This window comes from Rhinoraja longicauda, chromosome 2 (assembly GCF_053455715.1).
Source record: "Rhinoraja longicauda isolate Sanriku21f chromosome 2, sRhiLon1.1, whole genome shotgun sequence".
Taxonomy (NCBI): Eukaryota; Metazoa; Chordata; class Chondrichthyes; order Rajiformes; family Arhynchobatidae; genus Rhinoraja; species Rhinoraja longicauda.
This window is the reverse complement of record NC_135954.1, coordinates 113,833,943-113,846,385: the sequence shown is the minus strand read 5'-3', so window position 1 is coordinate 113,846,385 and position 12,443 is coordinate 113,833,943. Positions and strand designations below refer to the sequence as shown.

General features: G+C 45.4%; 1 protein-coding gene across 2 annotated transcripts in view; it reads right to left on the bottom strand.

Annotated features, from left to right (window-relative positions):
- The window catches only part of ctdspla (CTD (carboxy-terminal domain, RNA polymerase II, polypeptide A) small phosphatase-like a), a 212,982-nt gene that overhangs the window by 79,158 nt on the left and 121,381 nt on the right, over window positions 1-12,443 (bottom strand). For both annotated transcript variants that reach the window (XM_078426255.1, XM_078426265.1), the window contains exon 2: window positions 617-768. In XM_078426255.1, coding sequence (XP_078282381.1) covers window positions 617-768 — 152 coding nt within the window. The remainder of the gene's footprint in view (window positions 1-616; window positions 769-12,443) is intronic.

Here is a 12,443-nt window from a genome sequence, read left to right as displayed (position 1 = left end):
TCCCCTGTTCTGAAAATTAAGATCTCACTGAGAAACCAAAGAAAGAATAAATTGTCATTAAAGACGCAGTGTAGGAGCCATTTATGTCCAGGCTAGCTACTGTTGGCATATTATATTATTTTGTCTAGATATCTCTTGCCGTATTATTTTGGACACTTGGGGGCGATCGTTAGATGAACAGGGTGGTGTGTATATATGGACATAAGGGATTAGGAGTGGCCAGATACAGCGAGGGAGAGCATACAGTTCTTACCAGACGCGCGAACAGACCTGGACAGACCATCGACTGGAATGACCTGAGACCTTGGATCAGATCAGAGACAGAGCAGCCAGGTACAACTTGTATGCCAAATAAGTACAGCCTGGTATGTTCATCTCGTTTGTACAACTACTTCAAGAAACAACTAATTAAACTGGAAAAAACAACTGGTGATCTGTTCTGTTGGGGTTTGGGTAGGATCACTCCGACTCCCTGTGTGGTAATGGCAATTGGAAAATAATATATTGGAAAAGTCTGGAAGTTGCCATTACACGTAATTTATATAAGATTCCAGCGGCAACCGTCTCCCCCCCCCCCCCCCCCCCCCCCCACTGTGTTAATATTAGCAAGACGCACCTTAGCGACCGACCCATTCTCCTCCACCACTGGGGACTGAACGCTGCTGTTGCTGTTTGCTGATTCCACATTGTAGTCACGAAAGCAGCAGAAGAACGAGCTGAAAAAGCTTCGACTCCTCTGTTTCTTCAAGCTGAGGCCACTCTGAGAAACTGAAAGCAAAGGGAGAAAACAAGATTCAGCTGAAGAAAAACATTCTAGTACATTAATTCCAGCACAATTCCAGAGACTCTACAGAGGACTGCTTATCCTTGCTTTCGGTACCCTATTAAACATAACTCCTTTCCTTTCCACCTGAACAATTGGAGGGGAGGAGAAGAGTTGGTCTCTTTGTTAACAAGGCTTTCAAAATCACGCTGTGTAGACCTGAAGGGTGAAAACGTTCAAACCGTGGAAGGATGAGATTAAGCTAGAGAGTGCAGAAAAGATTCACCAGAATGTGGCCAATAACAGAGGACAAGCTATAAGGAGATACTGGATGGACTGGGACCGTTTACTCTGGAAAGAGACTGAAGGGAGACCTTAGAGAGATTTAGAAAAATCATGAGGGGCCTAGATATGGCAGATGGCCTCCTGATTCGACTTTTCCCTGCAAGGCAGATTGGAGGGAGTCTAAAACTAGTGGGCACAGGGGAAAGAGGGAGCTGAGAGACAAGCCTTCCACACGGAAGGTGAGAGGGAACAAGCTGCCACAGGAAGCAGTAGGGATGGGTGCCATCACACCGCTTTAAAGACATTTGGACAGCTTCATGGGCAGTTGGGTTTAGAGGAATATGGGCAGAAGACAGGCAATAAGGACTAGTTCAGGAAGGCACCTTGGTTGGCACGGACATGATGGGCCAATGAAGGTAGACACACAATGCTGGAGTAACTCAGCGAGTCAGGCAGCATCTCAGGAGAAAAGGAACGGGTGACGTTTCGGTTCGAGACCCTTCTTCGGACTGATGAGCCCGTTTCCATGCTGCGTAACTCTTGTCTCAGAAATACATGCAAGCTCATGAGCTAGAACAAAATCAATGTGGTTACATCGGGGTCCAAGGGCAGATGGAGTGAGAAGCGAACATGGGAGTGCAGGATCTGTGCATTCAAATGGAACAATACGCACATGTCCCTGTGACATAAGGGATTGATTGTTACGGGCGACTTAGATTGGTCCAAGTGAAGAAAACGTGCAACAAGTACAAAACAAACATAAGAAAAGACCATTCCGTCATCAGTTCTTTTCTGACTTTTGCACAGCTACCCAATTAATCCCATTACCTGCTCATGCCCATTCTGCCAAAATGTATTCATTTTCTTCTGAAATGTACTGAATCTGCTAATGACCACTTGCAGACAACACATTCTAGATCATAATAACCAGTTCCTGTTCTGCCACGTCTATATTCTCTGGTTTATAATCCCTTTTCCACTGGAAACAACGTCTGCATATTTACTCAATCAAAATCCTTCATGATTTTGAATACATATTAATTTCGTCTTTGTAGGGAAAAAAAACTGCAGATGCTGGTTTAAGTCTGAAGAAGGGTCTCGACCCGAAACGTCATCAGTCTGAAGAAGGGTCTCGACCAGAAATGTCACCCATTCCTTCTCTCCCGAGATGCTGCCTGACCCGCTGAGTTACTCCAGCATGTTGTGACGATCAGTCTTAAGAAGGGTGTCGACCCGAAACGTCACCCATTCATTCTCTCCTGAGATGCTGCCTGACCCGCTGAGTTACTCCAGCATTTCGTGTCTACCCTTAATTGGGGTGTCTCCATTTTAACTTTCTCTTTAACCATGTCTAGCCTGTACGGAACAACCATAACAGCTCCAGCGCTTCCAGGTGACAGAAGACCTGTATTCTTGAAGTAGTTACTGTAGAGTGGTATGAGAAACCCATTTTATCCCAAAACAAGCGCATCCAAGAGAACATTCGTTGCTCGTGTCACAAACTGACCCTGTCCAAATCCACATTAAAGTCACAAGTGTTTCATGTTTGTAGGTTAATTGACTGGGTAAAATGTAAAAATTGTCCCTAGTGGGTGTAGGATAGTTAATGTGCGGGGATCGCTGGGCGGCGCGGACTTGGTGGGCCGAAAAGGCCTGTTTCCGCGCTGTATATATATGATATGATGAAATGATCACAGTGAGCTGCCAAAGACTGTTGTAGGAAAGAACTGCAGATGCTGGTTTAAATAGAAGGTAGACACAAAATGCTGGAGTAACTCAGTGGGTCAGGCAGCAGCTCTGGAGAGAAGGAATGGGTGACGTTTCGGGTCGAGACCCTTCTTCAGACTCGCGTTTCGGGTCGAGACCCTTCTTCAGACGGTTGAATGTTTTACATCCTCAATGTCGCTAACCAAAACCATACATTTCCCTTGGTCATTATGGCACAATCCAGACTGTTGACCAACTAAACTCAAAGCATACTCAAAACTGCAGCATGGCTGCGAACTGGTAGAGTTGCTGCCTTTCAGCGCCAAAGACCCGGCTTCGATTCTGACTATGGGTGCCGTCAGTTCAGAGTTTGTATGTTCTTCCCGTGGCCTGCACGGGTTTTCTCCGGGTGCTCTGGTTTCCTCCCACACTCCAAAGGTGTACATGTTTTGTAGGCTAATTGGCTTGGTAAAATTGGAAATTGTCCCTAGTGTGTGTAGGATAGTGTTAATGTGCGGGGATCGCTGGGCAGCGCGGACCTGGTGGGCCGAAGGGCCTGTTTCCACACTGTATCTCTAAATAATATAACAGAACCCACCAAGCTGCCTTTTGGTGCTTATTCTCCACAAAACCTCCTCGAGCCATCTCACCTGATCAGCAGATCCCTATATCCCGGTCTCCCTGGTGATAAGACCCAGCTCCTTTGAACGTCATGTCATGCAACTGTTAGACGGGAATCATCAGTCCATGGATAAAGAAATTGCTTCTGAATTTCATGTGGTATATCTTGGTTAGTGGTTTATGTGGTATATCTTGGTTAGCAGATAGTGAAGAAACAGTTGGACAGGTACATGGATAGGACAGGGTTGGAGGGTTATGGACCAAGCGCAGGCAAGTGGGACTAGTGTAGCTGGGACATTATTGGCCAGTGTGGGAAAGTTGGGCCGAAGGGCCTGTTTCCACACTGTATTACTCTATGACTCTATGGTGACCATCTTGCACTAATGACTAATACTTTATGTTCTGTACTGTATGTACTTTACTATAGGATTAACATCTTTGCACCTACTTTGATAAAGGTTTGTTTATACACATTATCTCCCAGCTTTCCAGTACGTAGAGAAAACAGCTATCTTTTTCAATCTTTACACGCAAGCATAGTTACAGAACTGTTTTTTCGTACATCTTCGCCAGTGCCTCAACATCCTTTTCACCAGAAAAGTTAAATCAAATTTCTGCACAATGTTTAGAGTGCAGATAAAAATAGACACACTCTTTACTTCCTCAAATCAATAGCGGTACACCATTCCAACAGAGACTAAATGTAGTTCATAAAATTATCGCTAAGCCATTTGAGAGTGGGGCTTTAACATCATTAGGATGATCATCATCTTTAAAATTCATTACATTTGTACAACACTGTCTAAGTACCCTGACCTAGATTCTACCCATTGAAAACTCCATAGTCAGTGCAATAACTCACGGTCTACCAGGCACCAAAGATCTCACGCTCCTGTACATTTCCGAGTCTTGAGGTATCTACAGCAGATACCGCCAATACCATGTTTGTCTTCAGTGGTTCACACTCATTGCTGCGATAAATAAAAGCCAATGCCGGCGATCATTTCCAATGCAGCAGTTTCAAATCCTCAAAAGGAAAACACTGCAGACGTTGTATATCTGCTGGAGATATTGCGCAGGCTGCTTCTCTTGAAATGTTCACTCCATTTCCTTTGCAAATTCCGACTGACATTTAATTTTTTTTTTATAAACCAAGAACTGCAGATACCAGTTTATACACAAAAGGATACAAAGTGCTGGGATAACTCAACTGGTCAGGCAGCATCTCTGAAAAACACGGATGGAAGACGTTTCGGGTCGAGATCCTTCTTCAGACTGATTGTGGAGGGGGGGGGGGGGGGGGAGAAAGCTGGTGGAAAAAAAGCGGAAAAAGCCCCTTTCCAGCTTTTCTCCCCCCTCCCCCCCGCAATCAGCCTGGAAAAGGGTCTCCACACAAACGTCACGTCACGTCCATGTTCTCCAGGAATGCTGCCTGACCTGCTGAGTTACTCCAGCACTTTGTTGTCCTTTTCATTTTGTTTTTGCTTCATTCCAAGATGTGGATCTCTAACTTTGTGCTGTGGAAAAAGCAACAAGCACAGGCAAGGTGCACAGAGTGAGGGTGAGTTCGTAAGTCGAGAGATGAAGGCTCAAGGTTTGGTTCAGGGTACCATTACCACCGCAGCACCCGAGAACAACTGTGGTATTCTTTCATGGCACGGCAAGGACTGAATGAAGTAAAATATGTTCAGGTCACCAGTGAAGACCTGCAGACTGGCTGACTGCCATCCAAGATCAATAAATGGCAAAAAAACACTCAATCAGCAGAAGGGATGGAAAATGCTTTCAAAGAGTCACTTGATTAAGAGCTGAGAAGTTAAACCAGCAGTCCTATTTATAAATTGATTGCATATTTCAAAATGCTCCAGAAGCATTGATCTAACTTCAGAGGCTCCTGCAGTAAAATTCACACGTTATAAAATCTTGTTGTTTTCATTTACTTCAGAATGTATTTAACCATTTGCTTGATCCCAAGTGAATCACTTCCAAACAATTCGGCACCATATCTTGGAGAGCACATCATGACAAAGCTACATTCAGGACATGTCTTTTCATTTTTAAAAAATGCCCATTGCAAAGAGATGTTGCTGAATTCTGGCCTAGAACATTTGAAAATGTGAATGGATGAATCGGTGCAGCCCTAACGCATTCACCACACGGTTTTACAACACACCTGGTCATTGAGGCACTCTACAGCACATATTGCTGCATGACTGAGAACAACTGTTTTCAATATCACGCTGAACCACACACAAGATTGGTGCTGCTGAAGTCACGTTCATCATTTCTAGGAGCAGAATTAGGCCGTTTGGAGCATCAGGTCTACTTTGCCATTCAATCATGGCTGATCTATCCGTCTCAGCCCCATTCTCTTGACTTCTCCCCATATTCCCCGACATCCTTACTAATCAAGAATCTGTCAATCTATACTTTAAAAGTATCCATTGGCTTGGCCTCAACAGTCTTCTGTGGCAATGAACTACACAGATTCACCACCCTCTGACGAAAGAAATTCCTCCTCATCTCCTTTCTAAAGGTATGTCCTTTAGTTCTGAGGATATGGCCTCTGGTCCCATAGACTATAGGTGCAGGAGTAGGCCATTCGGCCCTTCGAGCCAGCACCGCCATTCAATGTGATCATGGCTGATCATTCTCAATCAGTACCCCGTTCCTGCCTTCTCCCCATACCCCCTGACTCCGCTATCCTTAAGAGCTCTATCTAACTCTCTCTTGAATGCATTCAGAGAATTGGCCTCCACTGCCTTCTGAGGCAGAGAATTCCACCCACTGCCTTCTGAGGCAGAGAATTCCACTATACTCTCCCACTAGTGGAAACAGTAATGTCAATATGTATCATTAGGACATTCCTTGTCCAGCCACAAGCATTGACCCATTTTAGAAGTTCAACAAGGGAGGTTCTCTGCCCTCTGTGAACGTTCTTGGATAAATGGGGTGCTGTAAAGGACTGCACATACACTGATGAGCCAAAACATTAGGACCACCTCCCTAATGTGCTGTTGGTCCTCCGTGTGCTGCCAAAACAGCACCGACCCATGGACTCTACAAGACCCCTGAAGGTGTCCTGTGGTATCTGGCACCAAAGGTGCTCACCACTGCTGACCGGGAGCACCCCACAAGCCTTGCCGTTTCAGAGATGTTCTGACCCAGGCGTCTGGCCATAACAATTTGGCCCTTGTCAAAGTCGCTCAGGTCTTTACTCCTGCCCATTTCTCCTGCATCCAACACATCAACTTCAAGAACTGACTGTTCACTTGCTGCCTAATATATCCCACCCCTTGGCAGGTGCCATTGTAACAAGATAATCAATGTTATTCACTTCGCCTGTCAGTGGTCATAATGTTTTGACTCATCGATGTAGATCGGGGGTTCCCAAACCTTTTCGTCCCGTTTACCCCAGGCAACTTTCCGATTTACCTCCACCCTGTTTTGTTCAATAATTTGAGTTTACACTTTTACCATAATAAAACAACTGACAAAGGGGACATTTTAAAATATTGCTTTTAACATTATTATTTTAAGTTCAAATAACAATAATGGTAGGTGAGATTTACCCCCTGGGGTGAATTTACCCTAGGTTGGGAAGCCTTGGTGTAGATGAACAGTACAAACACTGAATTCTCCAATTTTAAGTGTCACCTCCCTACAACCTCCCTCTTGCCCGTGACGCCCCTCACCATGGTGGGCACCCACTGCTCCCACCCCAGAGTTCCTAGTTTCCTTTTGATCTCCCATCAACCCCTTCCCCCTGTCATTTTCCCCTCTGTATTTACATTTCGCTCCTCATCTCTCCTTATCTGACACCCTTTTTCTCCTAGGAAATAAAACTGCAGATGCTGGTTTAAATCGAAGGTAGACATTAAATGCTGGAGTAACTCAGCGGGACAGGCAGCATCATGGGAGAGACGGAAAAGGTGACGTTTCGGGTTGAGACCCTACTTCAGACTGATCTTTTTCTCCTTTTCACCTCCAGCCTTTGTCATCTGCCCAACTGCCCATCTACCAAGCACACCCTACTCACCTAATTCCACTTATCACTTGCCAAACTTTGCCCGACATCCACCTCGCTTTTCCAGTTTTCTCCCAACCACTACTATAGGGTCACGACCCAAAACATTGTCTGCCCATTTCCCTCTGCAGATGTTGTCTGACCCGCTGAGTTCCTCCAGCAGTTTGTACTTCGCATGTAAATGCAATAGCGTTGATCTTTGTATTCCAGTTCGATCAGCCGAGAAGGTTGTTGGCTGCAACCTTCCCCCCCATTGACGAACTGTACACTGTAAGGGCCAGGAAGCGAGCGGGCAAGATCATCTCTGACCCCTCTCACCCTGGCCACAAACTCTTTGAAGCACTTCCCTCTGGAAGGCGACTCCGGACTGTCAAAGCAGCCACAGCCGGACATAAAACAGCTTTTTTCCACGAGCAGTAACTCTACTCAACAACCAAAGTCTGTCGTCTCTTTTTGCTCTGGTTTTTTATTTCATTCTTCACACGTTTAAACTGTAATGTTTTATTCTTAATGTTTTAATGTTTAATGTTTTATTTTTAATTGTTTACTGTATGTCGTGCTGTTACTTGCGAGCAAAGCACCAAGGCAAATTCCTTGTATGTGTACCTACTTGGCTCATAAAATGTATTCAATTCAATTGCTTCTGAATCCAGTTTGTATCACTGATCAAAACAGGTTCTACTGGAATGTACTCTTTTCAAACTAAAATATTTGTTTGGCTTAATCATGCACAGAATATTTAGGAGACATTTTGCCCCAATACGTCCATGCTCAGGCATGCATTCAATCCAATCCTCCTCCTCTCCTCCAGTTTACCGTAACATACACCGATCAGCCAAAACATTATGACCTGATGAGCCAAAACATTATGATCACCTGCCTAATATGCTGTTGGCCCTCCGTGTGCAGCCCCATACGCAGCAGGGTGCGATGCACTGTGTATTGTGACACATTCCTCCCGTGATCACTATTAACATTTTCTGTGACTTGTGCCACAGTCGACCTTTTGTTGGTTCGGACCAGACGGGATAGTCTTCATTGCCCTCGCGCATCGATGAGCCTTGGGCGCCCAACACCCTGTCTGTCGCTGGTTTGTGGTCTGTCCCTCCTCGGACCACTGTCGGTCGGTACTCACCACTGGGAGCACCCCACAAGCCTTGCTGTTTCAGAGATGCTCTGACCCAGGCATCAATTTGGCCCTTGTCAAAGTCGCTCAGGTCTTTATTCCTGCCCATTTCTCCAGCATCCAACATATCAACTTCAAGAACTGACTGTTCACTTGCTGCCTAATATATCCCACCCCTTGACAGGTGCCATTGTAACAAGATAATCAATGTTATTCACTTTGCCTGCCAGTGGTCATAATGTTTTGGCTGATCAGTGTATAATTCACTGTTTCTTAGTACACATGACAATAATAAACCAATGGCAAATTCTTAAAGAACGGAAGGACCCACATGAAGTGCTTTGGAAAAAGCTACAAAATTTGTCCACAAAAGATTCTTGATTAGTGCAGGTGTCTGGGGTTATGGGGAGAAGGCAAGAGAATGGGTTGTGAGGGGAAGATAGATCAGCCGTGGTTCAATGGCAGGGTAGCCTTGATGGGCCAAATGGCCTAATTCTGCTCCTATAACTTATGAATTTATTAACTACAGATGTTGGAATCTTGAGCAAAACATAAAGTGCTGGTGCAGCTCAGCAGGTACTCTAGGAGAAGAGGAACACCCCTGCCCCCTGTCTCCATCAATGGGTGCAGTTTACCAAGGAGTACAAGTACCTTGGAGTTTACCTGGACAGTAAACTGGACTGGTGCAGGAACGCTGAGGCCCTGTACAAGAAGGGACAGAGCCGGCTGTACTTTTTGAGAAGGCTCCGCTCCTGCAGTGAGATGCTGCAGATGTTCTACCAATGGTGGCCAGTGCCATCTTCATCGCTGTTGTGTGCTGGGGCAGCAGGGCGAAGACCCGATGCCAACAGGGTTAACAAGCTCATTAGGAAGGCTGGCTCCGTCCTGGGGGCGGAGTTTGATTCATGGGAGGTGGTCTTGGAGGGGAGGATGCTCCTTAAACTGTGGAGCATCTTGGACAATACAGCTCGCTCCTCCATGACACACTGGTCAACCCGAGGAGTGCCTTCAACAACAGACTGGTTCCACCAAAATGCAGCACAGAACGTCACAGGAGATCCTTCTTCCCTGTGGCTATCAAACTGTACAACTCCCCCTTCTGTTGTGGGGTAGACTGACTTCCCTTCCCTCTCCTCCCCCCCCTTCAGTCTGAAGAAGGGTCTCGACCCAAAACGTTGCCCATTCCTTCTCTCCTGAGATGCTGCCTGACCCGCTGAGTTACTCCAGCATTTTGTGAATAAATACCCCAATCTTTGCACATCCCCAACCCTTTCCACGTCACTTTAATTTCATGTATCTTGTGTTTTATGACTGTTGGCAAACCAATTTCCCTCCTGGGATAAATAGAGCTTTATCGTATAATACCAGAGATGCTGGGATAAATAGAGCTTATCCCTCCTGGGATAAATAGAGCTTATCCCTCCTGGGATAAATAGAGCTTTATCGTATCGTACCAGAGATGCTGCCCGTTCCACTGAGCTATTCCAGAACTTGGATTTTTGTATAAAATTGGCCCAACAGTTTTTATATTGCCATGTGTTTGACCAGAGTCAGGGCCGATGTAAATGATGCCCTGTCTCCATGGGTGGTCCTCAAAAGCAAGTTAAGTTCTGCTCCACAGACTCCAGCACAGAAATCTAAGCTGACAAACCAGCGCATTATACAGCAGCAAGTTCACCATCTTGTTGTCTTTCAGATAAAACACCACATTTAACTCCTTCAGGGTAACACAAAGGATCCAAAGTACCGCTTAGAGAGGAATAAGGAGATCCTTATGCATCCTGTCCATTATTTAGCACTGAACACTTCACCGCAACCAGATTAGATGACACTATCAGACTGTTCTACTAACAGCTTGCTGTATATAAGTCAGGTATATGTTTGAAGAAGGCGCTAGACCCCAAAACGTCACCTATCCATTTTCCTCCACAGATGCTGCCTGACTCACTGGGGTTACTCCAGCACTTTGTGTTTCACCCCTTCTCATCCGATCATCAGCTGATGAAATCATGAGATTAGTTTATCTTTAGACACGTTAGAAGCAGGAAACATGTTCCCGATGTTGGGGGAGTCCAGAACCAGGGGCCACAGTTTAAGAATAAGGGGTAGGCCATTTAGAATGGAGATGAGGAAAAACTTTTTCAGTCAGAAAGTTGTGAATCTGTGGAATTCTCTGCCTCAGAAGGCAGTGGAGGCCAATTCTCTGAATGCATTCAAGAGAGCTAGATAGAGCTCTTAAGGATAGCGGAGTCAGGGGGTATGGGGAGAAGGCAGGAAGGGGGTACTGATTGTGAATGATCAGCCATGGTCACATTGAATGGTGGTGCTGGCTCTAAGGCCCGAATGGCCTACTCTTGCACCTATTGTTTATTGTCTATTTACCAAGATGAGTTAATCTCATCTCATGATCCATATCCCTCCATTCTCAGCATATCCATGTGCCTGATTTATGATAAATATGGAGCAAATGATCCGATATATAGAAGAAACTAGACGGGCGTGCACCCGTTTGGTCTAATCCACTCCCGTCACTCTGGCGGGTCCCGGCCCCGCCAGCCATCGTGCCCCCCTCCCCCTCATTGGCCACCACTCCCGTCACCCTGGCGGGTCCCGCCCCCCAGCAGCCATAGTGCCCCCCCCCCCAATTGGCCGCCATTCCCGTCACTCGGGTGGGTCCCATTGTGACGTTAAATGCTGAAGACGGCCAGGGTAGGTTGAAAAGGTCATTTTTTAACTTTTAAAATAATTTTTAAACTTAAAAACTATAACTTTAAAAATATAAGACCAATTTGAAGGAAACTTGGGTACTACAGACCCCAGGACAATGGTGAGTAAGGTGGGCCTAGAATTGTCACGCTATCAAGTGACAGAGGCACAAACATAGGGCACAAACATACGGGGGAACAAACAAACGGAACAAACGGCCCAAACCTCTCCTGCATTGGTGCAGCACCCTCTCCTTCCCCCCTCCCTCCTCACTCCATCCCACTCAACCCCCCTTATCCTCCCTCTCCCTCTCCCTCCCTCCCTCCCTCCCTAGGAGATAGATTTAAACTTTAAAATGTGATATAACACCGATTTCAATGAAACTTCTTCCATTAGCACCAAAGGGACGACAGTGAGTAAGGTGGACCTGAAATTGTCGCGCTATCGTGTACTAATTTGGCTATAGTTCTGGAACAAACAAACAAACGAGAGTTTTAGTATATAGAAGATATATAGATAGATAGAAGATAGATTTTACTATTAGTATCAATTCAAAAAAAGTCAAGAAAGGAGGTGAATCAGCCCATACAAACCAGGAACACTCCCCTGCTTCTACCAACTCCAAATCCTCCAACGTCTCCCCTTTTACATTTTCTTTGTATTCCTATTGAAGCTGGCTATTGAAGATACTATTCATCAGTACATTCCACATCACAACAATTTGTAATGCATCAAAATCACAAATCCTCATCTTACATCCAGCTCTTTTGCCAATTCCTAGTGGGACCACAATTGCTAAACCATGTATTAGGTCCATAAAGCGCTCAAGACTTTTCCCTTAGGACCATATTAAAAATAACCCGTGTATAAATGTGCAAGACATTCCAAACAATGTGTGCTGATTGCACTGTGAGTTTTCACACATCCGTCTGAAAAAGACTCGGAAGGTCAAAGCAGAACAGAGTCAAAACCTCATGTATTTATCGCAACTTTACAAGGAAAACAGCAGAGTTAGATTCTCTGAACTAAATGTAACTGCAGCAGCATGATCAAAGTTCTCACAGCCACCAGGGGCAACCTTTTCACTCCGAGGGCAATCAGAGTCTGGAAGGAGCTGCCAGAGGAAGCGAAAGATGCAGATACAATTACGGCTTTCAAAAACATTTAGACGGATATGTGGCTCGGAAGGGTTCAGAGCGATATGGACC